At 48.9% G+C, this 24,649-nt stretch overlaps 1 protein-coding gene across 1 annotated transcript in view; it reads left to right on the forward strand.

Annotated features, from left to right (window-relative positions):
- Positions 1-1,308: 1,308 nt before the first annotated feature.
- Positions 1,309-24,649, forward strand: part of LOC121290045 (prosaposin-like) — a 393,687-nt gene continuing 370,346 nt past the window's right edge. The window contains exons 1-2 of the mRNA XM_041210192.1: positions 1,309-1,427; positions 15,304-15,437. Coding sequence (XP_041066126.1) covers positions 1,385-1,427; positions 15,304-15,437 — 177 coding nt within the window. The 5' untranslated portion in view covers positions 1,309-1,384. The remainder of the gene's footprint in view (positions 1,428-15,303; positions 15,438-24,649) is intronic.

Below are 24,649 nucleotides of genomic sequence, written 5' to 3' on the forward strand. Positions count from 1 at the left end.
AGAGATCATTGGATGATTATTTTAATAGAAACAATGTGCAAGGGTAGGGGGAAAAGGCAGGAGATTGGCACTGAGTCATAATGCTCAGAGAGCCAGTACAGATCCAATAGGCAGAATGGCCTCCTTCTACACCATAACAACTCTGTGATCTTATCAAACGCCTTTTGAAAGTTCATTGACACCTCATTCACACCACCTTCATCTCTGTTATTTCATGGGATGATCGAAGAGAATCCTAAAATCGTGCAGCCAATCCGCCCATCGTGCACATGCTGTCCAATTTAGTCCCAAATGTCACCTTTTTGCCCTGAAAGCAGAAAATTACACGGACATGTCTAATTGCTTTTTGAAGGTTGAAATCTGATTTCACCAGCCTTTCAAGGAGCTTATTCCAGATCTTGACAATCCTCTGTCTGAAAAACCATTGGCCTTCTTACATGCTGTAAATTTTATGATTCAATGTCATCCCTGTTGGAATATAGGAAATGCAACATCCAACTGGTGCACAGCAAGCTCCCATAAACAGCAGCATGATAAAGACCAGATTATGTGTTTATTTTGTGATGTTGTCTGAGGTGTAACTATTGGCAGAACATCTGGGATAACTGCCCTGATGTTCTTCAAAGTGGCACCACTGGACCTTTTATGTCCACCAGGTCTGTTTAGTGTCTCATCTGAAAGACAGGACTTCCGGCAGCCCAGCGCGCGGTGACGCGTGGAGCGTCAGCTTAAGTCTCTGGAGTTGGACTTGAACTCATAGACTTCTGACTCCAAGATGTGAGTTCTGTTCACTGAAGAATGAACAGTGAGCAAAAAACATCAAACTTTTTTGAAGGGATACCCTGGAACATTTGCTTCCAATTCCCGTGAATATATTCCTACAAAACGTAGGATTAAAAACCCCTTCTAGAGACGTTACCATAGCATTGACTGTGGTCCTGTGGAGTATAAAATGTAGGCAGCCTGGCCTGGCTGTCTGAGACTTGTCTAGCCCAAGCTTCAATGTTTTTTGCTACTGACAATGTAGACTGTGGGTGCGAAAGTGAACCACAATAAAACTTCTATCAAAAAGGTGTGAAATTCTCCTGAATTACTTCACTAGTGGCCTTGAAGAGAATAAGTTATAGACTTAAAGTCACTTCCCGGCACATGAAATTTTAATTCTAACCCAGTGACTGAAAGGTGATACCGCTTTAAGAGCTGGCACACAGCAATAAACCTGTCAGTTTGAGTAATGGGTGGAGATGAGGGCAAGGCATGGTCTCTATTGGGTGAACCTTTCCTGCTGCACACTCACTATCCTGTAATTGGCAGGTGAAGTCTATGGTCAGGGTTGTCCCTTCTATATAACAGTGAGTGTGGTTTGTAGAGTAAGGAGGCAGAGATGGCTCTCTTTCTGTTCCTTGTCTTTGTATCCTTCTCTCCAGGTAAGATGTTAGCTGCTGTGCCAAATGATTTTCTTTAGTGCAGAAGCCTCACTCGCACTGACAGAGGGCAGAGTTCCACTGACAATCAGTGCTCGTTGCTTCACACTGCTATGTGGCTTCTTTTAAGTGGGTGTATCACTGCTGCTCAGATTGTAATCTGAAATTGTAATCTGTTTCCATTTTGTGTGCCCAATGACACTGATGTGTTTCGTTTTACCTCAGTGAAAACCTGAGGTGGGGTCTCTGTCCACACGGTTGTGCCTGTTCAGTGCTTTCCTTGCCTCGTACCAGGATGCTTCTGGAGTGTGAAATGCTGGGCTGTCAAAATCTCTCCTCAAGCCCAGAGTTAACAATCTAGAAGAACTGATCAACTGAGTTAAATAGAAATTCAGAAATGACAACATGGTCCTAAGATTAACAATCCTTCATCTGATATGACGTGTGCACAGACAATGATCAGAAGCTGGGCTCTGAACGCTCTGGGTATTAAAATTAAAGCTGATTCTATTCCTGATTTCTTTATTTGACTTTATTTATTTTCCCCCGTAAGTGATAATCCTCCCCTGGGACAGTACTCTGGAGTCTGGGCTGCCTTCTGTCCATCTTATTCCAGTCACATGTTTCATACTCGGCACGATTAACAATCGCACAAGGGCCAAGAAGTCACAAGATAGTGGCCAACCTTTGGAGTGATCGTCCCATCCCTAATTGAGGAGGTGCTAAGAGCAGATATAATACTCCCTTCACTGCATTGGCTAAAAGCCACAAACTCAACATAGAGCTTGGGACCATGTTGTCATTTTTGAATTTCTATTTAACTCAGTTGGCCAGCTCTTGTAGATGGTAATGCATTTTGCTTAACAGCTGGGGTGCTGTGCTGTGGATGTGAACAGATACCTACGGACTCTGTCCCTCACTCTGTGAAGTTACATAAACTCACTGAAAAACATGTCTTCTCACCTCACTGGGGTCCTGTTTGGGATCTGGGTGAAATGATGAGAGGGAGAGCTAACGGTTGAGAATGGCCGTCACTCCAGGTTGTGATCTGCAGATTTATTCTGCTGGGAATGGTGTTTTTCTTTGCTAACAATCCAATGTTCAGCTATTCCGCAAAATCACCACAGTCTACACCTGGGGTTTCTCAGCAATAAGAAAACTTAAAGAGTGCCCACATTTATATATTTCATGGTGTGTTTAAGATTCTCGTTAAATTAACTAACATTTCACTTTCAGGGAGTTTAAGATGCTGGTTAGAAAAGATTGCATTTTACATAGAGGATTGAAGTTGCTGATTAGAAGGGTATGAATTTTATCTTACAGCGGGTTCAGTCTACCAACATGCAATTGCTAGATGACAAATAGACTGAAGTTTGACTAGCGCATCTCCTGGTAGTCTCATGATCCAACAACAGTGGAGTTGTTGATGAATTCTGAGAATCGATTTATCAGTTAGTCTAGAACAGACCCAGAAATGAGGTGAGGGAAGCACCCAGTGGTAGAAAGCTTTGGGAACCATATGCCTAAACTAACCAATTCCTCTCAAGCATGTTATACTCGCCACATGTTATGTTTCCAATTGCTCAGCACTGTATTCCAAAATGTTCGAAAAGAAATCGATCTAATTAACAGAACATGGACTTGCATTTTACTTCCTAACTTCAAAAGTTGGTGCAGCCTGTAGTTAAATTCATTACAGATTTAACACACACAAACAGAGATAGATGTATCGTCCTTCACCCCGCTATCCTCCTTTCTGCACAGTACGATTGGATACAGTCTCCCTTCTCCTCACCGTACCCTTGAGTTTCTCTAATATAGGAACGTGCAGGTGCCAGTGCGGTGTGTTCCTTCGTCATACTTTATAAAGGAAAATCGAAGTCTCTTTGACCAACATACAGCTCACATCTCTGACCCGGAGCGATGTAGAGAAAGAACTGGTTCAGTCTTGCATGTGAAGCAAGTTGGTCTACATTCTTTGCTCCACGTGGCATCAGCTTGTTGGAGGTGCAGCTTTGTTTAGGGTGTGAACTTCTCCTTATTACCGACGTTCGCACTTTCCTTTTTCTCGACCGAACATTTTCTAGAAAGTTCTTTTTTAATATCCCAGGGTCTCGTCGTGTCCAGTATGTGGGGAGTGGCGGGGGGCTGGGGGGGGGTGGGTGCGGTGTGGAATGATGCAGTTATTAACTGCAGTTACCATGTACTAAATTTCAGCATCTTTTCATTGGGTTTTCCAGTTTCAGGATTTCCATACTGTGGGAAAGCATAGCGCACACGCAAATTCCCACCTTCGCCCTCTTCCCGGCCCCACCCCGGCAGTGCAGAGCGCCGCTGCGCGGGTTTCGTGCTGGCTGGTCAGTAATTGCGGGCAGTGGCCATCTTCGTGACTGCTCCCCGACCCACCAACCACACCAGCCCGACAGGTTAAAAACCCTGGCCTATGAAGTAGTCATGTGAGGCGAGCTGGTAACAAATGTCCAAGGAACTCTACCAGAACGAGGAATCAGATTTTGAGTCTGTTATCATCATTGTGGGTCATGGATGAATGAGGTTGTACTTGTCAGAGGATTAATAGAGACTGCTGAAGGCAGTTGGCGAACCTTACCTTTGATTGAACATTCTCCTAACTATGTACAGTACAAGGCTTAGCACAAGACTTCACAGGGAACTATCTCCCGGCAAACTCTGTCATGTGATTGTACATCACAAATATTTTAGATTGTTATTTACACATATAAAGTTAACCCTTTACACTACATCGGGAGGTTAAGGAATTTGCAACAGTGTCTCATGTGTTTACCTCTGTTCTCTACTGTTGCATTTTTACTTTAGCATTGGTAACCTTACCCTTAGAAACATACACCGTAGCTACAAGGATAATTGCCTTTCCCCACCTCTGGCTATAAACACGGAACTCCTCCTACCACCCATAACCTTTGCAGTGAAATCTGCTTCACACGAAGCCTGGTTTACCCTGGTCATCCTAACCACAGTATGCATGCTGTAGATCGATGTGTCAACAAGCAACAAACTCCAGTCATGAGAAGCCTTATGTACAAGGTCCATCACCATAAGATTCCTGTATAGCATGCAAAGTTAAAACCTTCACTAAAGAGGATACATCCCAGAAAGAGGGGTAAATCAGGAAAAGGAAGGGAGGGAGGAACTCAAGAAAATTACAATCATTAGGGAAGTGGTACTGAGAAAATTGTTGGAGCTGAGGGCTGACAAATCCCTGGGTCCTGATGGACTTCATCCTAGGGTCTTAAAGGAAGTGGCTAGTGAGGTAGTTGATGCATTGGTTTTAATTTTCCAAAATTCCCTAAATTTGGGAAAGGTTCCATTAGACTGGAAAATGTTGAATGTAACTCCTTTATTGAAAAAGGGAGGGAGACATAAAGCAGGAAACTACAGGCCAGTAAGCTTAACATCTGTCATAGGGAAAATGTTAGAAGCTATTATTAAAGATGTTATAGCAGAGCACTTAGATAAATTCAAGGTAATCAGACAGAGTCAACATGGCCTTTTGAGGGAGAAATCGTGTTTAAGCTATCTCATGTAGTTCTTTGAAGAAGTAACATGTGTTGTGGTTAAAGGGGAACTGGTGGATGTACTGTACTTAGATTTCCAGAAGGCATTTGATAAAGTGACACATCAAAGGTTATTTTGGAAAGTAAAAAACCAATGGTGCAGAGGGTATCATATTGGCGTGGATAGAAGATTGGCTAGCTAACAGGAAACAAAAAGTAGGCAGAAATGGGTCATTTTCTGTTTGGCAAGATGTAATGAGTGGTGTGCCGCAGTACTGGGGCCTCAACTTTTTACACTTTATATAAACAATTTGGATGAAAGGACTGAAGATATGGTTGCTAAGCTTGCTGATGACACAAAGACACCTAGGGAGCTCAGTTGTGAAACGGACACACGGAGTAAGCAATATAGATCGGTTAAATGAGTGGGCAAAGATCTGGAAAATGAAGTATAATGTGGAAAGATGTGAAATTGTCCATTTTGGTAGAAGAGTAAAAAAGAAGCATATCATCTAAATGGTGAGAGATTGCAGAGGGATCTGGATGTCCTGGTGCATGAATTGCAATAGGCTAGTATGCAAGTAAAAAAAAGTCATTCAGAAGGTTAATAGAATGATATTGTTTATTGTGAGGAGAACTGAGTCCAAAAGTAGGGAGGTTATGTTTCTGTAATAGGGCATTGGTGAGACCACATCTGGGGTACTGTGTACAGTCTTAGTCTCCTTATTTAAGGAAGGATGTAAATGTGTTGGAAGCAGTTGACAGAAGGTTTACTGGACTATTACCTGGAATGTAAGGGTTGTGTTATGAGGGAAGATTGGATAGGCTAGGCTTGTATCTGATGGAGTTTGGAAGAGTAACAGGTGACTTGATTGAAACAGATAAGATCCTGAGGGGTTTAGACAGGGTGGATGTGGAGAGAATGTTTCTTCTTGTGGGAGAATCTAGAACTAGGGGTCATTGTTTAAAAATAGGGCGTCGCTCATTTAAGTTGGAGAAATTTTTTCCCTCAGAGTGCTGTGAGTCTTTGGAACTCTCTACCGCAAAGGGCGTTAGAATCAGAAGTCTTTGAATGTTGTTAAGGCAAAGCTACATAGATTCTTGAGAAGCAAGGGGGTGAAAGGTTATCAGGAGAGCTGGGAATGTGAAAATAAGGTTAGAATGACATCAGCCATGATCTTATTGCATGGTAGAGTGGGCTTGATGAGCTGAATGGGCTCCTTCTGCTCCTAACTCACATGTTCATATGTTTGTTAAGTGCCCCACCTAACATGGTGACATCAATTTAAAATGCTGGAAGAAAGACTTGCATTTATATAGCACTTCTCACAATCCCGGGACATCCCAAAGCACATTATGTCAAATACAATACTTTTAATGTGCATTGTCATGCCAAGAATGCATGAAGGCAAAAAACCTGAAAGAAAGCTTTTTCTCTTCCTTATTCTCTTGTTGAAATTCTTTTTTAAAAGAAAAATATAGACAATTGCTGGGCTGATAAAATGGCCACAGCTGGTCACATGCTGGTAGTTCTGGAAAATTCTTATCTGTTCCAATGGAACGTGACTTATATTGTATGAACATTCAATCCAAGCAACAGAAAGAACTAGTGGATGAGACATCTGCACCTTCTAACTCTGGGCAAAGGTAGAGCTATTTGTGACTCCTCATCTCCAATGTTGTGCTACAGGATTCTACTCGTATGAATTAATGCCAATACCTTTTTGATTTTTTGTAAGTAGCTCGTAATCTGTAACTTCTTTCCCTCTCTTTCTCTGCATCTCTACCTCGTATGCTCCTGAGTGTTAATGTGCTTCACGATCCATTCCTTGGGTTTTGAACGTGTTAATAAATTCTAGCTTTGCTTCACTTGAATGAACTTGCTGCGGGGTGATTTTTAACATTGGACCTCATAAACCAGGATTTGGGGAAACACACCCCAGCCCATTCCAACAATGGAAAGGATGCTAAGGGAAACAAATTAAATTAGAAATTAAAAGCTACTGCTGCCAGGGTCAAATAGGAAGAAGAATAATAATTCAATTGCCCGCACCCTCGTGTCTGTAACAGTAGTCACTGTTGTGATGCAACAGGAAAGATCCCAAGGAGAGAAATTGTCAGCTAATCCGCTTTCATGGTTTTGATTGAAAGGAACGTTATTGGCCAGGGCATTGGAAAGAACGCTAAAAGAAAATTGTCATGGGACCTTTCACACCCACCTGACATAGTGCCTCAGCCAAAAGGCATCATCTCCAACAGTTCCACATTCTCTCTGAGCTCCCACTGGAAAGGCAGCCTTGATTTTTTTTTGTGCTCAAGTCCTGGAGTTGGAATTGAACCCAGAAACTTTTCAGTGCAGGGTGAGCTGTGCCTGGCTTCGGAGGCAGCTGCGCTCAAACTGCCCACCACAAGAGAGAGCAAAATAACCAATGACCTTCACAGAACACACTGCTCCCCGAATAGGTTTACCAATCTCAGTTCTCCGTCTCTCAGCTCCTGTGGTTAAACTCTGACTCTAAAATGAGTCAAAGGGGAGCACTGTAACAAAACGCCGTCTAGTACAATCTGTGCATGAAAACGTGTGGAGATCATTGTGAAAGATCCAATTCGATATGAATTTATTACAGCCTTTCATGAGAGACAAGATCAGAAATCAGGGAGCAGGGTCAGAAATTGGCCTTACTTGCAAAAGCGGAGAATTCGAGGTGTTCTCATTGAAGTTTGGCAAATTACAAAGGAAATGAACCAAACGGATCCGTGGGTCGGGAGCTGATTCGTCCATCCGGCCTCAGCTGATGACATCGAAGGTCCAGGCGCCATATTTAAAGGCCAGTCCAACATATAACCTCACTCCCTCCAGCCCACCGGAGATGTCTGGCAGCCAGAAATGAAAGCCGAGAGTTTCAAGAAGAAGGCAGCCCTCGGCTTCACCCAGCAGACCCTCCAGGCCTTGATCAGAGGGGCGCAGGTGCACAGGCAAGTGCTCTATCCCAGGGATGGCTGTAGGGAGCGCAGCAGCCTCACCTCTCTGGCCTGGGAGGCTGTTGTGGGGCAGGTCAACACAGTTGGCAACCATGCCACCCAGTGCAGGAAGAGGATGCCAGGGTAAATCATCCTTCGACTGCCTCCAATATCAAACTCTCATCATGGCATCATGCACTCAAATGGCTCCTCTCTTCAGAGATCTCACACAACCATTAGCGGAGAACACATATCAACCGAGACTTTCAAACCGCCACCATCCCATCTATCATGCTGCTTACACTACAACCTCTGGCCCTTCTGGAGAGGGCTCACCACACACACAGGGGACATGCATCTCACCCAGCCTCAGCTCCATCCCTTCCCATCACCTGCCTTTCTCTCTTCCTCACAAATGGAGGATGAGCATCAACTGGACACCCCTGGGGGGGGCCTCCTCTCACGACACTCCAAGGGCAAGCAGCCGCTCACAGACCCCTCTACCGGTGACCCCATCCACTCCAGCTGCTCAGGCCGCCGAGGATGCTCTGCCCCTGAGCAGGTGACCCTTATCAGGCCAGGGCCCTCCAGGCCTCAGGCCACCAGAGGACATCCGCCAAGGTCATCACAGATATCAGGAGGTAGCGGTCAGCAGGCTGCCTCTACCTCTGCTGCGGATGTCAGAGCTGCGCCCATGCGTAGCGCTAGAGTTAGGAAAGTCTAAAAAAATGGATGTCACTTTTGGGCCACAGGTATGGTGGTTTTGTGAATGTTTTTGGCAACTAAAGGCGTTTTGATTTTGTTCTTTGGAATCCTCTCATTTCGAGGTTTAGCCTTCCTCCTACTCAGAGATAGAGTCCCGATGTGAGGTTTACATTCCTGTGATGTCAACCTCAGTTGAATGAGTCTCCGCACCTCTTGTGTGATGTCGGGGAGATGTGTTTAAATCTTTATTTGAAGTGTGTGATGGAAGGGTTTCTAACCCTTCTTCCTCAAAGAGCACCACTGAGTAATAGCAGACCATCAGCATTGATAATCCAGCCCCATTTGTGTCTCCTCAGTGGTAGCCGCAGAAGTAAAGATATGCAGAGGAGGAGGAGGAGGTCCCTAGGCTTGTCCACATCTCAGTCACAGCACTGCTTTCATCATTAGATGGCAGCAAAGACTTCAAATCTTCTCTCTCATCGCTCTTGTTGGACTTTCAGTTCCCAGAGTGAGCGCACTCACAGAGGCCCACAGACCTAAGCAAAGATCATGGCCTGGAAATTCATGAGGCCAGAACACACAAGTGTGAATGCAGGACTTGTTCTCACTGCAAGCGACTGGACGTCCTGAGATGAAAGTAAATGGCATTGAGGCCTAGGAGAGATGTGGCCATTTCCCCTCACTTTACTCTTCCTGGAATCTGTCAGCAATTAAAGTATCATGGCACATCCGATCCATGGCATGATCACACTCACACTGACATTCAGCGTCTGAACCCTGAGCTTCCTGGGCCTCCTGATCTTCATCCTCTGATGAGCTGTCATCTTCCTCCAGCTCATCCTTTGGCAGGGGGTTACCTCTTTGCATTGCCAGGTTGTGAAGGGCACAAAGCACAGTTACAGTGCGGGAACCCCTGTCGGGAGTGTATTGGAATGAGCTACTTGAGCCGTCCAAGCATCTAAAGCGCATCTTCAGAAGCCCTATGCTCTGCTCTATAAGGGAGCATCTGGAGCTGTGAGCAGTGCTGTACCTCTCCTTGGAATGACTCTGAGGGTGGTGCACTGGTGTCATCAGCTACATTTCACTGGGTACCCTTTATCCCCAAGCAGCCATCCCTGCAGATGTAATGGCCTCTCGAACATCTCAGGCACCTGGGAGTGACTCAGGATGTAGGAGTCATGGCAACTCCCAGGGTACCGTGCACAAATGTGCAATATGTGCTTCTGGTGATCACACACCAGTTGTACATTGACGGAATGACATCCCTTGTGCTTTATAAACACTAGGGCCTGTTGCCATGGAACCTGTATAGCCACATGGGGTGCAACCTATTGCATCCTGCACTCTTGGGAAGCCTGAGATGGCGGTGAAGCTGGTGAATCTCAGCCTGGCCATCGTCATCCACAGCAAACCTAATGTAATGATGGGCCTTCCTGTAAAGGGCACCTGTGATCTCCCTTATGCATCGATGTGTTACGGACTGAGAGAAGCCGCACAGGTCACCTGCTGATCCTTGGAAAAAACCAGAGGCAAAGAAATTGAGTGCTACAGTCACCTTCAAAGCCACTGGTAACAGGTACCCTCCAACACCATGTGGCATTGGGTCTTCGCAAAGAATGTGGCATGTGTGATGCACCAGAGCTCAGGACAAGTGCAGAGGGGCATGGCATTGCCTCTCACTCATTTGTAAATAAGAGACTCTCCTATGATAAACCTTAGGTCTGGTGAATTGCCCTTGTTGTCTGTGTCTCTGCTCCTGACACTCCCATTCATGCTGTGGCTCCACTTGGCCATGTCCCTCCTGCTGGAGCTACACGTGGTGTTGCCTCTCCCTCCTTCACCTCCTCCATTGCATTAAGCCCCTGACAAAGGCAGCATTGAGCTCCGGATCCATAGCTGCTTCTGCCTTCTCTCTGAAAGGAAACATCGAAGACATTAATGATTCAAAGGGCAAGAAAGTGAAGCTCAGAAGATGAAACATATGAAGACTGTCAGGGCCCATAGTTTTTCCTGTCCTACTTGCCCGGTGGCCGATGCCCCCTTGTCCCTGAGACACTAGCACACATGGAGGTGACCGAGATGGCATCGCAGGTTTGTAACATCTTGAGCCCTGTGTGGGATGCTAAAGTTTAATTGAGTGGAGTGACCCAACCTAGCCCTGAGCTGCAATCTCTGATGTGGCATATTAATGACCAATAGGTCACTCATGGTCAATGAGCAGATGCACTTTGGCCCGTGAAGAATGTAAATTCTGGTGAATACGTGGCAGGTCTTCATTGATGGAATGCCATATATGATGCAGCTGTGACTCCTTCACTACTACCTGCATTCCCAAATTCTACAGTCCTCTGTGTTACTCCTGAGGTGCAGCGATGTGGCGTGAAGTCACTGAGTTCTGAGTAACTCTTCAACGGTGCTAATGAAGCTATTGGCTTTCCGTGGCTTTCATCGCGAGGAGGTCTTTCTCCTCTCTTTCTATGCAGACTCTGGTGGCAACAAGAAGTTATAGGGCGACCCCAGAAAGGCCCCGGTCATGTTCACCCTCCCGTCCATCACTGCCATTCCACAGCCTTCCCTCCCCATTGTGTTCATCAACCCCACCCTCTCCTCTCAGCCCAGCTCCAGCTGAAGTGCTAGTTTATAAAAGTGGAGGCCTGTGTGTGTACCGCAGCACAGTGGTGTTCCTCTGTAGGCAAAGGGCAGGAGCAGACCCACCCTAAAGCCCCAGCAGAGTGGCGTTCATCACAACAAGACTGGCGCAGCGCTATGGCAGGTGGTCTATGCATGTGCCGCGCACCTTGAAGTTACCAGCGAACAGAGTGCCATCCCTTCTCGAATGGGTTCGAGGCTGACATAATTCCCCGCTGGCAAGATGGGAAGGCTGTTTGCTGCGAGCAGCTGTTTTAGTGAGTGTTCACAAGGCGCTCGGACATCAAGTGCGTTCGTGCAACTAGTCGGCGGGATAACCGGCCCCACCCTCCACCCAAACCCCCTCCATAAACTCACCATGGGGAGAATTGCAGGCTGTTTTCATGCCGGTGGGTTTACCACTGTTTTGCTTGCAGCTGGGTTCTCCGCTCCCCCATCAAGAAGCCCCCCACGGGTCAGATGGGAAAATTCTGCCCACTCTGTGTGCCCGTGGCCACAATGGCAGCTTTTCGTGCCGTATCTTGCGCTTGAGACTGCATTAATTATTCGTCCACGGGGAACACGCTGTTTCACTGGTGGGCCACACCTGATTTGCCCACCCCAGCGCCCCCCGAACGCCGGGCGCCATATTTAAATGGTGTTTGCACCCTCTGCAGTCTAGGACAGCTCCAGTGAAGACGTGTCTCCCAAGGGCCGCACGCAAATTCAGTCCTGCCTCACTGGAGCGCCTCTTGAGACGCAGTTGAGGCCCCGGCCCGATGTTTTCTAGCCCCACTCCGACCACAGGCCTCCCACCGGGTTGACCACTCCAGCTTGGGAGGCAGTCACAGCGGTGGTCGGCACAAATGCCCTGCAGAAGAGGTCAGCCAGGGCAGGAAGAAGATGAACGATCTCCCCCAGGGTAAGTCAACCATCTCATCACTCTCAACTCACACTCACAAGCCTCACACGTTCGCAAGGATCTCACTCACTGCCACCTCAAGGACTTTACTCTCACTCGTCGTGTCATCTCCATCTGGCTTCACCTCCTCTGGAGTTCGCATCCTAATCCTGCTCAGGGCTCCGCACATACCTCTTATCCTTATCGCCTGCCCTCGTGTGCATCTTGCTCACGCTCTTTCCATCTGTCTTCATGTAGGACAAGCTGGCTCACAATAAGAAGGAGGGGTCCCAGACCAGGGTTGGGGGGGTGCAGGGCAGTGGAGTTCCTTACATCAAGGCTCTCACAAACTTTGAGAGTGAAGCCGCAATGCTGGCCAGAGTGGAGGTAGACTGCTGATGGTGAGGTCAGCGACGCGTACCCAAGTGAGGCTCCGGACCCAGAACATGTATCAGACAACCAGACAGTGAGTGACTCCTCCTGTTACAGAGCCGCCTGCCCATGTACTAATTGTCTCCCCATTCTTTCACAGGCCCATCCTGGAGCTAGACCCTCAACTCCAGCCTCGACCACACCTCGGATGAGGAACCTGCACCTTTGAAGACCTGTCACCATGCGCCATCAGGTCCACTGCAGCCGGAGGGGGGGGTCATCCGAGGTAGCCGGCACTCAGAGGGACTGCTGGAGGCCTTGATTCTGCTGAGCCCAGGTCCCATGGGCAAGCCTCCAAATCGGCCCTTACATCAGTCAGTGGAGCTGCAAAGGCAAGCATGGGAACATCAGGAAGGGACGTCCACTGCACTCCTCAGGTTGCAACAGCTGATGGGGGAGTCCGCCCCCCTTCAGTCTGGGCTGATAGTGCCAGCATGCCAATGTACCTCACTTGCAGCTGGTGGTTGCCATGGAGACCTTGATCCAGGAAATCAGTCCAGCATTTCTGCAGGAGCTGCACTCTATCGCTGTAGCATTGATGGCGTCCATCAGTGTCAATGCTAGACAGCTTTGGGGCACCTCGATCTGACTCGAGCTGCCCCTTCTCCTCAAGCAGTCAACCGAGGATCCTTGGGCACTCATTGGGGGAGGGAGGGCCAGCAGCTCAACACCTGGAACCATCCACCAGGAGTATCCGGCCAATCCAAACCCCCTCCTCCTGTGACCCCCATCAGCTCCAGCTCCACAGGCTGAGGAGGTTGCCCTGTCTCACAGTAGGCCGGGGTCCTCCAGCTCTCAGCTCTCTAGAGGACACCCGCCAAGGTCATCACAGACAACAGAGCGTAGCAGTCAGCAGGCTACCTCTACTTGTGCTGTGGATGAAGCTTCACACCATCGCTACAGCTGTTAATCACATGTATATAATGTTCACAAATGTAAATAGACTCTCAATAATTTCATATCTCCTCTTGTCCATGCCTTCTCCTTATGATGAGCTGTTTTACTGTCAATCGCATGTGACACCATTTGTTCCTGCACTCACAAATGGCAACTGTGTCTATCCTGGGCCTCTCTCCTGTGCATTGTGCTACCATCTCACCACAGCGAGTATCTCATTTCAGCATAATGCTCCATGTCAGTAATGCCTGCACCTTCAGGCAAGGTGCGCTTGTGGAATAAACCCCATTCGATGCCTTAAAGGGTCCCGTCAAGTGCATTCTTGGCTCTGAACGATCGAGGCAGGGGTGTGCCCCGATCTCGACAGGTGGAGGGGTGGGTGTTTAAGGAGACGTGCTAACACGTGGAGAAGGCTCACAAACCATCCAGCTCCACCTGTCCACTGTGTCTCGGCAGAGCTACAATGATCTGAGCCCATACTTAGAGCATGTGTGTACTGCCCCCCTCAGTCAAACAGGTTTCTCGTGTTCCCAGTTTCAATCTGCTGAGCCCAGCACAAAGTGGGAGCACTTTATCACCTCAAGGTGAAGCTGAGGTTGAAGGTAAGAATGCAGGTGCAGCAGGCGGTGAAGAAGGCAAATGGTATGTTGGCCTTCATAGCGAGAGAATTCGAGTACAGGAGCAGGGGTGTCTTGCTGCAATTGTACAGGGCCTTGGTGAGACTACATCTGGAATATTGTGTGCAGATTTGGTCTCCTTATCTGAGGAAGGATGTTCTTGCTATAGAGGGAGTGCAGCGAAGGTTTACCTGACTGATTCCTGGGATGGCGGGACTGACATATGAAGAGTGATTGAGTCGGTTGGGATTATATTCGCTGGAATTCAGAAGAATGAGGGGGGATCTCATGGAAACATATAAAATTCTAACAGGACTAGACAGGGTAGATGCAGGAAGGATGTTCCTGATGGTGGGGGAGTCCAGAACCAGGGGTCACAGTCTGAGGATATGGGGTAGACCATTTAGGACTGAGATGAGGAGAAATTGCTTCACCTAGGGAGTGGTGGGCCTGTGGAATTCACTACAACAGAAAGTAGTTGAGACTAAAACATTGTGTATTTTCAAGAAGGAGTTAGATATAGCTCTTAGGGCGAAAGGGATCAAAGGGTATGGGGAGAAAGCAGGAGCAGGCTATTGAGTTGGATGATCAGCCATGATCATATTGAATGGTGGAGCAGACTCGAAGGGCTGAATGGCCTACTCCTGCTACTAGTTTCTATGTTTCTATATAAGGTGCGAAACAATGGCACATTTCTGTGTTGGCATTCAGATGCCCAGCGTCAGCATCTCTCACCCTGTAGTTGTGATTATTGCAGGGAGAAGGCTCTCGTCACACCGTTGGTCAACAAGTTGTGCTTCCCATTGCCTTGACACTCCAAGAGGTCACTGCTGGCACTTCCAAATGGGGATTTCAGGAGGTCAAAACAGCCTTTAAGCACGCCCTAGATTCGCACATTGTTGCTTCAGACAAGGTGAAGGCTAGCAATGGGATAGGAGTGAGAATGTGATGAAACAGAACAGTGCTCCTCATGGCCCTTGAGGACTTCCTGTTCTCTGATCATCTTGGGCCTTGCCAGGGCAAACTGGTTAGAGGAAGAGTTAAAATCCATGGGTTTTTGAAGGGTTCGCTGCGATGGGGCCGGAAAATTCCACCCCCATGTACCTGATTTTAACTCCATGAAGTGAATGGGTTTGGAGGGAATTGGAGTTTGAACTCATGTGTTTGGGGATGAGCAGTGACCGTTTGTTTTTGATACCTCTCAGTTCTGGCCCAGCTTGAACAGAGGGACAACGCATGTACCCAGAGCACAAAAAACCAGTGCCAGGACCTGAAGGTAGCCATCCAGTGCAGAACGGTGCGTCTTTGTTTGAAAACCAAATGGCGCCAGCGTAAAGTAGTAAGTGGTCAATGTTATTGTTACATAAGCACAATACACGATGACAGGTCATCTCAACCTGAAATATTAAACCTGTTGCTCTCCACAGATGCTGCCTGACCTGCTCTGTATTTCTAGAATTTTTGTTTCCAGTATCCACTGTGTTTTGATTTTTTACATGCATTGATCTCCTGTCCGATCCTCAGGGGATTGTGAATTAACTTTGAATGAAACCTAGTGTAAAACGAGTTCTCTCCCACACTAGATGAAGCTCTTTAATATTTGATGTCACTAGCTAACCCAAAATCTGACGAACCTTCGTAACATGCAGCTTTGTCCTCTCCTGCTGTATTGTGTCCACTTTTGGGCACAGTATTTTAGCAAAGATGTGAAGGAATTAGAGAGAATGAAGAAGATATAGTTTGTGCTTCTTCATATATTTATAAATATTTAAGTTTGCTCTAGATTCCTTCTTGGATTCACTCAAGTTAGAGCTACAGTAATAGGTACAGTTGCAATATTCCTTTAACTGGAGTGGACACGACTATATATAATCACTGCTCCATATTTAGGACATAATACAGAAGCGAACCTGGGCCAGCACTTTGCTGGAGCAATTGACCAAACCCCGCTCCCTCAGCATTTCCCAATAACAATGCAATTTCACATTCAAACTTTCATTTCTGCTCCAGGATTTGAATATTGAAAATAAAAGTTAACAATGATTTCTTACCAGCTCCCACACTCACTGACCCCTCTCCAACTCCCAAACACAGTGACCTCTCTCCAACTCCCACACGCACTGACCTCTCTCCAACAACCACACACACTGAACTCTCTCCAACACCCACACACACTGACCAGTCTCCAACTCCCCCACACACTGACCTCTATCCAACTCCCATACTCACTGACCTCTCTCCAACTCCCACACAAACTGACCTCTATCCAACTCCCACACGCACTGACCTCTCTCCAACAACCACACACACTGAACTCTCTCCAACACCCACACACACTGACCAGTCTCCAACTCCCCCACACACTGACCTCTATCCAACTCCCATACTCACTGACCTCTCTGCAACTCCCACACTCACTGACCTCTCTCCAAATCCCACACGGACTGACCTCTCTCCAACTCCCACAATCAATGACCTCTCTCCAACTCCCACAAGCACTGACCTCTCGCCAACTCCCACAAACACTGACTTCTCTCCAACTCCCACACGCAATGACCTCTCTCCAAATCCCACACGCATGAGCTCTGCAAATCCCACACACACTGACCTCACACCATTTCTCACAGACACTGACATCTCTCCAAATCCCACACGTACTAACGTCTCTCCAACTCCCACATGCACTGACCTCTCTCCAACTCCCACACGCACTAACATCTCTCCAACTCCCACATGCAGTGACCTCCCTCCAAATCCCACACACACTGACCTCTCTCCAACTCACACAATCACTGACATCTCTCCAACTCTCACATGCACTGACCTCTCTCCAACTCCCAAAAACACTGACCTCTCTCCAACACTCAAACGCACTGACCTCTCTCCAACTCCCACACACATTGACCTCTCTCCAATTCCCACACACACTGACCTCTCTCCAACACGCACACTCACTGACCTCTCTCCAACTCCAACACTCACTGATCTCCCTCCAACTCCAACAAAATGAACGCTCTCGAAATCCAACACATGCTGATCTCTTTCGATCCCACACACGCACTGACCTCAATCCAAATCCCAAACGCACTGACCTCTCCCTAACTCCCACTCTCACTGACCTCTCTCCAATGGGCACACTCACTGAACTATCTCCAAGTCCTACACACACTGACCTTGCTCCAACTCCCACACTCACTGACCTCTCTCCAACGCGCACACGCACTGATCTTTGTCCAACTCCCACACATACTGATATCTCTCCAACACCCACACCCACTGACCTCTCTCCAACTACCACAATCACTGACCTCTCTCCAACTCCCACACTCACTGACCTATCTCCAAATCCAACACGCATTGACCTCTCCCCAGATCCCACACACACTGACCTCTCCCCAACTCACACACACACTGACCTCTCTCCAACTCCCAGACGCACTGACAGCACTCCAACTCCTACACTCACTGACCTCTATCCAACTCCCACAAACACTGACTTCTCTACAACTCCCACATTCATTGACCTCTCTCCAACTCTCAAACACACTGACCTCCCTACAACTCCCACACTCATTGACCTCTCTCCAACTCTCACAAACACTGACCTCTCTCCAACTCCCACATTCGCTGATCTCCCTCCAACAACAACCACTGACTCTCTCCAACTCCCAAACAAACTGACCTCTCCCCAAATCCCACGTGCACTGACCTCTCTCGAACTACCACACACACTGACTTCTCTACAACTCCCACACTCATTGACCTCTCTCCCACTCTCACACACACTGACCTCTCTCAAATTACCACACACACTGACCTCTCTCCAACTCCCACACAAACAGACCTGTCTCCAACTCACACATTCAATGAAATCTCTACAACTCCCACACCCACAGACCTCTCCCAACTCCCACACACACCGACCTCTCCCCAAATCCCACACACACAGATCTCTCCCCAACGCCCATACTCACTGATCTCTCTCCAAATCCCACACAAACTGAGATGTCCCGAACTCCCACACTGACTGACATCTCTCTTACTCCCACACTCCCTGTTCTCTCTCCAACTCCCAAACACACTGACATCTCTGCAACTCCCACACACACTGAGCTCTCTACAACTCCCACAAGCACTGTTATCTCTCCAACTCCCACACACACTGACCTCTCTCCAACTCCCACACACACTGACCTCTCTCCAACTCCCACGCTCACTGACATCTATCCCACTCCCACACACACTGAGCTCTCTCCAAACCCCACACAAACTGACCTCTCTCCAACTCCCACACAAACTGACCTCTCCCCAACTCCCACACACACTGACTTCTCTCAAATTCCCACACAAAATGACCTCTCCCCTACTCCAACTCTGACTGACATCTCTCCAACTCCCACACTAACTGACCTCTCTCCAACTACCACAAACACTGACTTCTCTGCAACGCCCACACGCACTGACCTCTCCCCAACTCCCACAAACACTGACCTCTCTCCAATGCGCATACGCACTGACATCTCTCCATCTCCGATACTCACTTACCTCTCTCCAACACCCACATGCACTGACCTCTCTACAACTCCCACAATCAATGACCTCTCTCCAACTCCCACAGACACTGACCTCTCTCCAACTCCCACACACACTGACCTCTCTCCAACTCCCACACACACTGACCTCTCTCCAACTTCCACACCAACTGCCCTCTCCCAAATTCCTAAACTGACCGACATCTCTCCAACTCCCACAATCAATGACCTCTCCCCATCTCCCACATTCACTGACATCTCTCCAACTCCCACACTCACTGACCTCTCCACAACTCCCACACCAACTGACATCTCCCAACTCCAACACACACTGCCCTCTCCCCAACTCCCACACACACTGACCTCTCCCCAACGCCCATAATCACTGATCGCCCTCCAACTCCCACACACACTGACATCTCTCCAACTCCCACACACACTGACCTCTCTCCAACTCCCACACACACTGACCTCTCTCCAACTCCCACACACACTGACCTCTCTCAAACTCCCACACAAACTGACATCTCCCGAACTCCCACACTGACTGACATTTCTCCAACTCCCACAGACACTGACATGTCTCCCAATCCCACACACCCTGTTCTCTCTCCAACTCCCAAACACAATGACATCTCTGCAAATCCCACACACACTGACCGCTCTACAACTCCAACACACAATGACATCTCCCCACTCCCACACACACTGACATCTCTGCCACTCCCACACACCCTGTTCTCTCTCAAACTCCCAAACACATTGACACCTCTGCAACTCCCACACACACTGAGCTCTCTACAACTCCCACACGCACTGACCTCTCTCCAACACCCCCACACACTGACATCTCTCCCACTCCCACACACACTGTTCTCTCTCCAACTCCCAAACACACTGACATCTCTGCAACTCCCACACACAGTGAGCTCTCTACAACTCCCACACACACTGACATCTCCCCAATCCCACACACACTGACCTCTCTCCAACTCCCACACAAACTGACCTCTCTCCAACTCTCACACAAACTGACCTCTCCCCAACTCCAACACTGGCTGACATCTCTCCAACTCCCACACTAACTAACCTCTCACCAACTACCACAAACACTGACTTCTCTGCAACGCCCACACACGCTGACCTCTCTCCAACTCCCACACGCACTGACTTCTCTCCAACTCCTACACACATTGACCTCTCCCCAAATCCCACACACAGTGACCTCTCACAATGCCCATACGCACTGACATCTCTCCAACTCCCATACTCACTGACCTCTTTCCAACTCCCACAAGCACTGACCTCTCTACAACTCCCACAATCAATGACCTCTCTACAACTCCAACACACCATGACCTCTCTCCAACTCCCACACACTCTGACCTCTCTCCAAATCCCACAATCACTGACCTCTCCCCAACTCGCACACCCACTGACCTCTCCCAACTCCAACACACACCGACCTCTCCCCAACTCCCACACACACTGACCTCTCCCCAACGCCCATAATCACTGATCGCCCTCCAACTCCCACACACACTGACATCTCTCCAACTCCCACACGGACTGACTTCTCACCAACTCCAACACACAATGGCATCTCTCCCACTCCCACACTCCCTGACCTCTCTCCGACTCCCACACACACTGACTTCTCTGCAACTCCCAAACACACTAAGATCTCTCCAAATCCCACACGCAGTGACCAGTCTCCAACTCCAACATGCACTGACCTCTCTCCAACTCCCACACACACTGACCTCTCTCCAACTCCCACGCTCACTGACCTCTCTCAAACTCCCACACAAACTGACATCTCCCGAACTCCCACACTGACTGACATTTCTCCAACTCCCACAGACACTGACATGTCTCCGAATCCCACACACCCTGTTCTCTCTCCAACTCCCAAACACAATGACATCTCTGCAAATCCCACACACACTTACCGCTCTACAACTCCCACATGCACTGACATCTCTCCAACTCCCACACGCACTGACCTCTCTCCAACTCCCACACACACTGACATCTCCCCACTCCCACACACACTGACATCTCTGCCACTCCCACACACCCTGTTCTCTCTCAAACTCCCAAACACATTGACACCTCTGCAACTCCCACACACAGTGAACTCACTACAACTCCCACACACACTGACATCTCCCCAATCCCACACACACTGACCTCTCTCCAACTCCCACACAAACTGACCTCTCTCCAACTCCCACACAAACTGACCTCTCCCCAACTCCAACACTGGCTGACCTCTCTCCAACTCCCACACTAACTAACCTCTCACCAACTCCCACACACATTGACCTCTCCCCAAAGCCCACACACAGTGACCTCTCACAATGCCCATACTCACTGACCTCTCTCCAACTCCCACACACACTGACCTCTCGCCAACTCCCACACACACTGACCTCTCTCCAACACCCATACGCACTGACTTCTCTCCAACTCCCACACCCATTGACCTCTCTCCAACTCCCACATGCACTTACGTCTCTACAACTCCCACAATCAATGACCTCTCTCCAACTCCAACACGCACTGATCTCTATCCAACTCCCACACACACTGACCTCACTCTATCTCACACACAAAATCACCTCTCTCCAACTTCCACACACACTGACATCTCCCCCACTCGCTCACACACTGACCTCACTCCAACTCCCACACAAACTGACCACACCAAAACTCCCACATACACTGACCTCTCTCCAACTCCCACACAAACTGAGGTCTACCCAACTCCCACACAGACTGAAATCTCTCCAACTCACACACTCCCTGACCTCTCTCGAACTCCGACACACACTGACTTCTCTGCATCTCCCACAAACACTGACCTCTCTCCAAATTCCACACTCACTGACCTCTCCCCAACTCCCACACACATCGACCTCTCTCCAACTCCCATACGCACTGACTTCTCTCCAACTCCCACACAGACTGACCTCTCTCCAACTCCCAGACGCACTGACCTCTCTCCAACTCCCACAATCAATGACCTCTCCCCAACTCCTACACAAACTGACCTCTCTCCAACTCCCACACAAACTGACCGCTCCACAACTCCCACGCCGACTGACGTCTCTCAAACACCCAAACAAACTAACATCTCCACAACTCCATCACTGACTGACATCTCTCCAACTCCCACACTAACTGACCTCTCTCCAACTCCCACAAACACTGACTTCTCTGCAACGCCCACACACACTGACTTCTCTCCAACTCCCACACACACTGACCTCTCGCCAACTCCCATACGCAATGACTTCTCTCCAACTCCCACACCCATTGACCTCTCTCCAACTCCCAAAGGCACTTCCGTCTCTACAACTCCGACAATCAATGACCTCTCTCCAACTCCAACACGCACTGACCTCTCACCAATACCCACACACACAGACCTCACTCTATCTATCACACAAACTCACCTCTCTCCAACACCCAAATGCACTAACCTCTCTAAACTCACGCACAAACTGACCTCTCCCCAACTGCCACACACACTGAACTCTTTTCAACTCCCAAACACACTGACCTCTCTCCAACTCCCACACACACTGACCTCTCTCCAACTTCCACACCAACTGCCCTCACCCCAACTCCAACACTGACGGACATCTCTCCAACTCCCACAATCAATGACCTCTCCCCAGCTCCCACACACAATGACATCTCTCCAACTCCCATAAACACTGACCTCTCGCCAACTCTCACACTCCCTGTCCTCTCTCCAACTGTCACACACACTGACTTCTCTGCAACGCCCACACACAATGACCTCTCTCCAACTCCCACAAGGAACTGACTTCTCTCCAACTCCCACACACATTGACCTCTCCCCACCTCCCACACACAGTGACCTTTCTCCAAAGCCCATATGCACTGACATCTCTCCAACTCCCATACTCAGTGACCTCTCTCCAACTCCCACAAGCACTGACCTCTCTACAACTCCCACAATCAATGACCTCTCTCCAACTCCAACACACAATGCCGTCTCTCCAACTCCCACACACACTGACCTCTCTCCAACTCCCACACAGACTGACATCTCTCCAGATCCCACAATCAATGACCGCTCCCCAGCTCCTACACTCACTGACATCTCTCCAACTCCCACACACACTGACCTCTCCCCAGCTCCCACAACCACTGACCTCTCCCCAATGCCCATAAACTCTCATCTCCTTCCAACTCCCACACACTGACATCTCTCCAACTCCCACATGCACTGAACTCTCACCAACTCCAACACACACTGAAATCTCTCCCACTCCCACACACAATGACCTCTCTCCAACTCCCACACTGACTGACCTCTCTCCCACTCCCACACACAATGACCTCTCTCCAACTCCCACACAAACTGACCTCTCTCTAACTCCCACACTGACTGACATCTTTCCAACTCCCACACTCCTTGTCCTCTCTCCAACTCACACACACTGACATCTCTGCAATTCCCACACGCACTAAGCTCTCTACAACCCCCACACGCACTGACCTGTCTCCAAATCCAACATGCACTGACCTCTCTCCATTCCCACACACACTGACATCTCTCCCACTCACACACACGAGACATCTCTCCAACTCCCAAACAAACTGAACTCTCTCCAACTCCAACACAAACTGACGTCTCCCCAACTCCCACAGATACTGACCTCTCTCCAACTCCAACACAAACTGACGCCTCCCCAACTCCCACAGATACTGACCTCTCTCCAACTCCCACACTCACTGACCTCTCTCCAACTCCCACAGACACTGAACTCTCCCCAACTTCCACACTGACTGACATCTCCCCACTCCCAAACTCAATGACCTCTCTCGATCTCCCACACACACTGACTTATCTGCAACTCCCACACACACTGATATCTCTCCAAATCCCACACGCACTGACGTCTCTCCAAATCTGACACACACTGACTTCTCCCCAAATCCCACACACACTGACCTCTCTCCAACTCCCATACGCACTGACCTCTCTGCAACTCCCACACCCACTGACTTCTCTCCAACTCCCACACGCACTGACATCTCTCCCACTCCCACACACACTGACCTCTCTCCAACTCCCACACACACTGACATCTCCCCCATTCGCTCATACACTGACCTCACACCAACTCCCACAGAAACTGACATCTCTCCAACTCCCACACAAACTGACCACTCCAAAACTCCCACACACACTGACCTCTCTCCAACTCCCACACAAACTGAGGTCTCCCCAACTCCCACACAGACTGAAATCTCTCCAACTCACACACTCCCTGACCTCTTTCGAACTCCGACACACACTGACTTCTCTGCATCTCCCACACACACTGACCTCTCTCCAAATTCCACACTCACTGACCTCTCCCCAACTCCCACACACACTGACCTCTCTCCAACTCCCATACGCACTGACTTCTCTCCAACTCCCACACAGACTGACGTCTCTCCAGATCCCACAATCATTGACCTCTCTCCAACTCCAACACACAAAGACGTCCCTCCAACTCCCGCACACACCGTCCTCTCTCCAACTCCCACACACACTGACCTCTCTCCAGCTCACACACACACTGACCTCACTCCAACTCCCACACAGACTGACATCTCTCCAGATCCCACAATCAATGACCTCTCCCCAGCTCCTACACTCACTGACATCTCTCCAACTCCCACACACACTGACCTCTCCCCAACTCCCACAACCTCTGACCTCTCCCCAATGCCCATAATCACTCATCTCCTTCCAACTCCCACACACTGACATCTCTGCAGCTCCCACACGCACTGACTTCTCAGCAACTCCCATACACACTGAAATCTCTCCCACTCCCACACACAATGACCTCTCTCCAACTCCCACACAAACCGACCTCTCTCTAACTCCCACACTGACTGACATCTCTCCAACTCCCACACTCCCTGTCCTCTCTCCAAATCACACACACTGACTTCTCTGCAATTCCCACATGCACTAAGCTCT

This window comes from Carcharodon carcharias, chromosome 17 (assembly GCF_017639515.1).
Source record: "Carcharodon carcharias isolate sCarCar2 chromosome 17, sCarCar2.pri, whole genome shotgun sequence".
Taxonomy (NCBI): Eukaryota; Metazoa; Chordata; class Chondrichthyes; order Lamniformes; family Lamnidae; genus Carcharodon; species Carcharodon carcharias.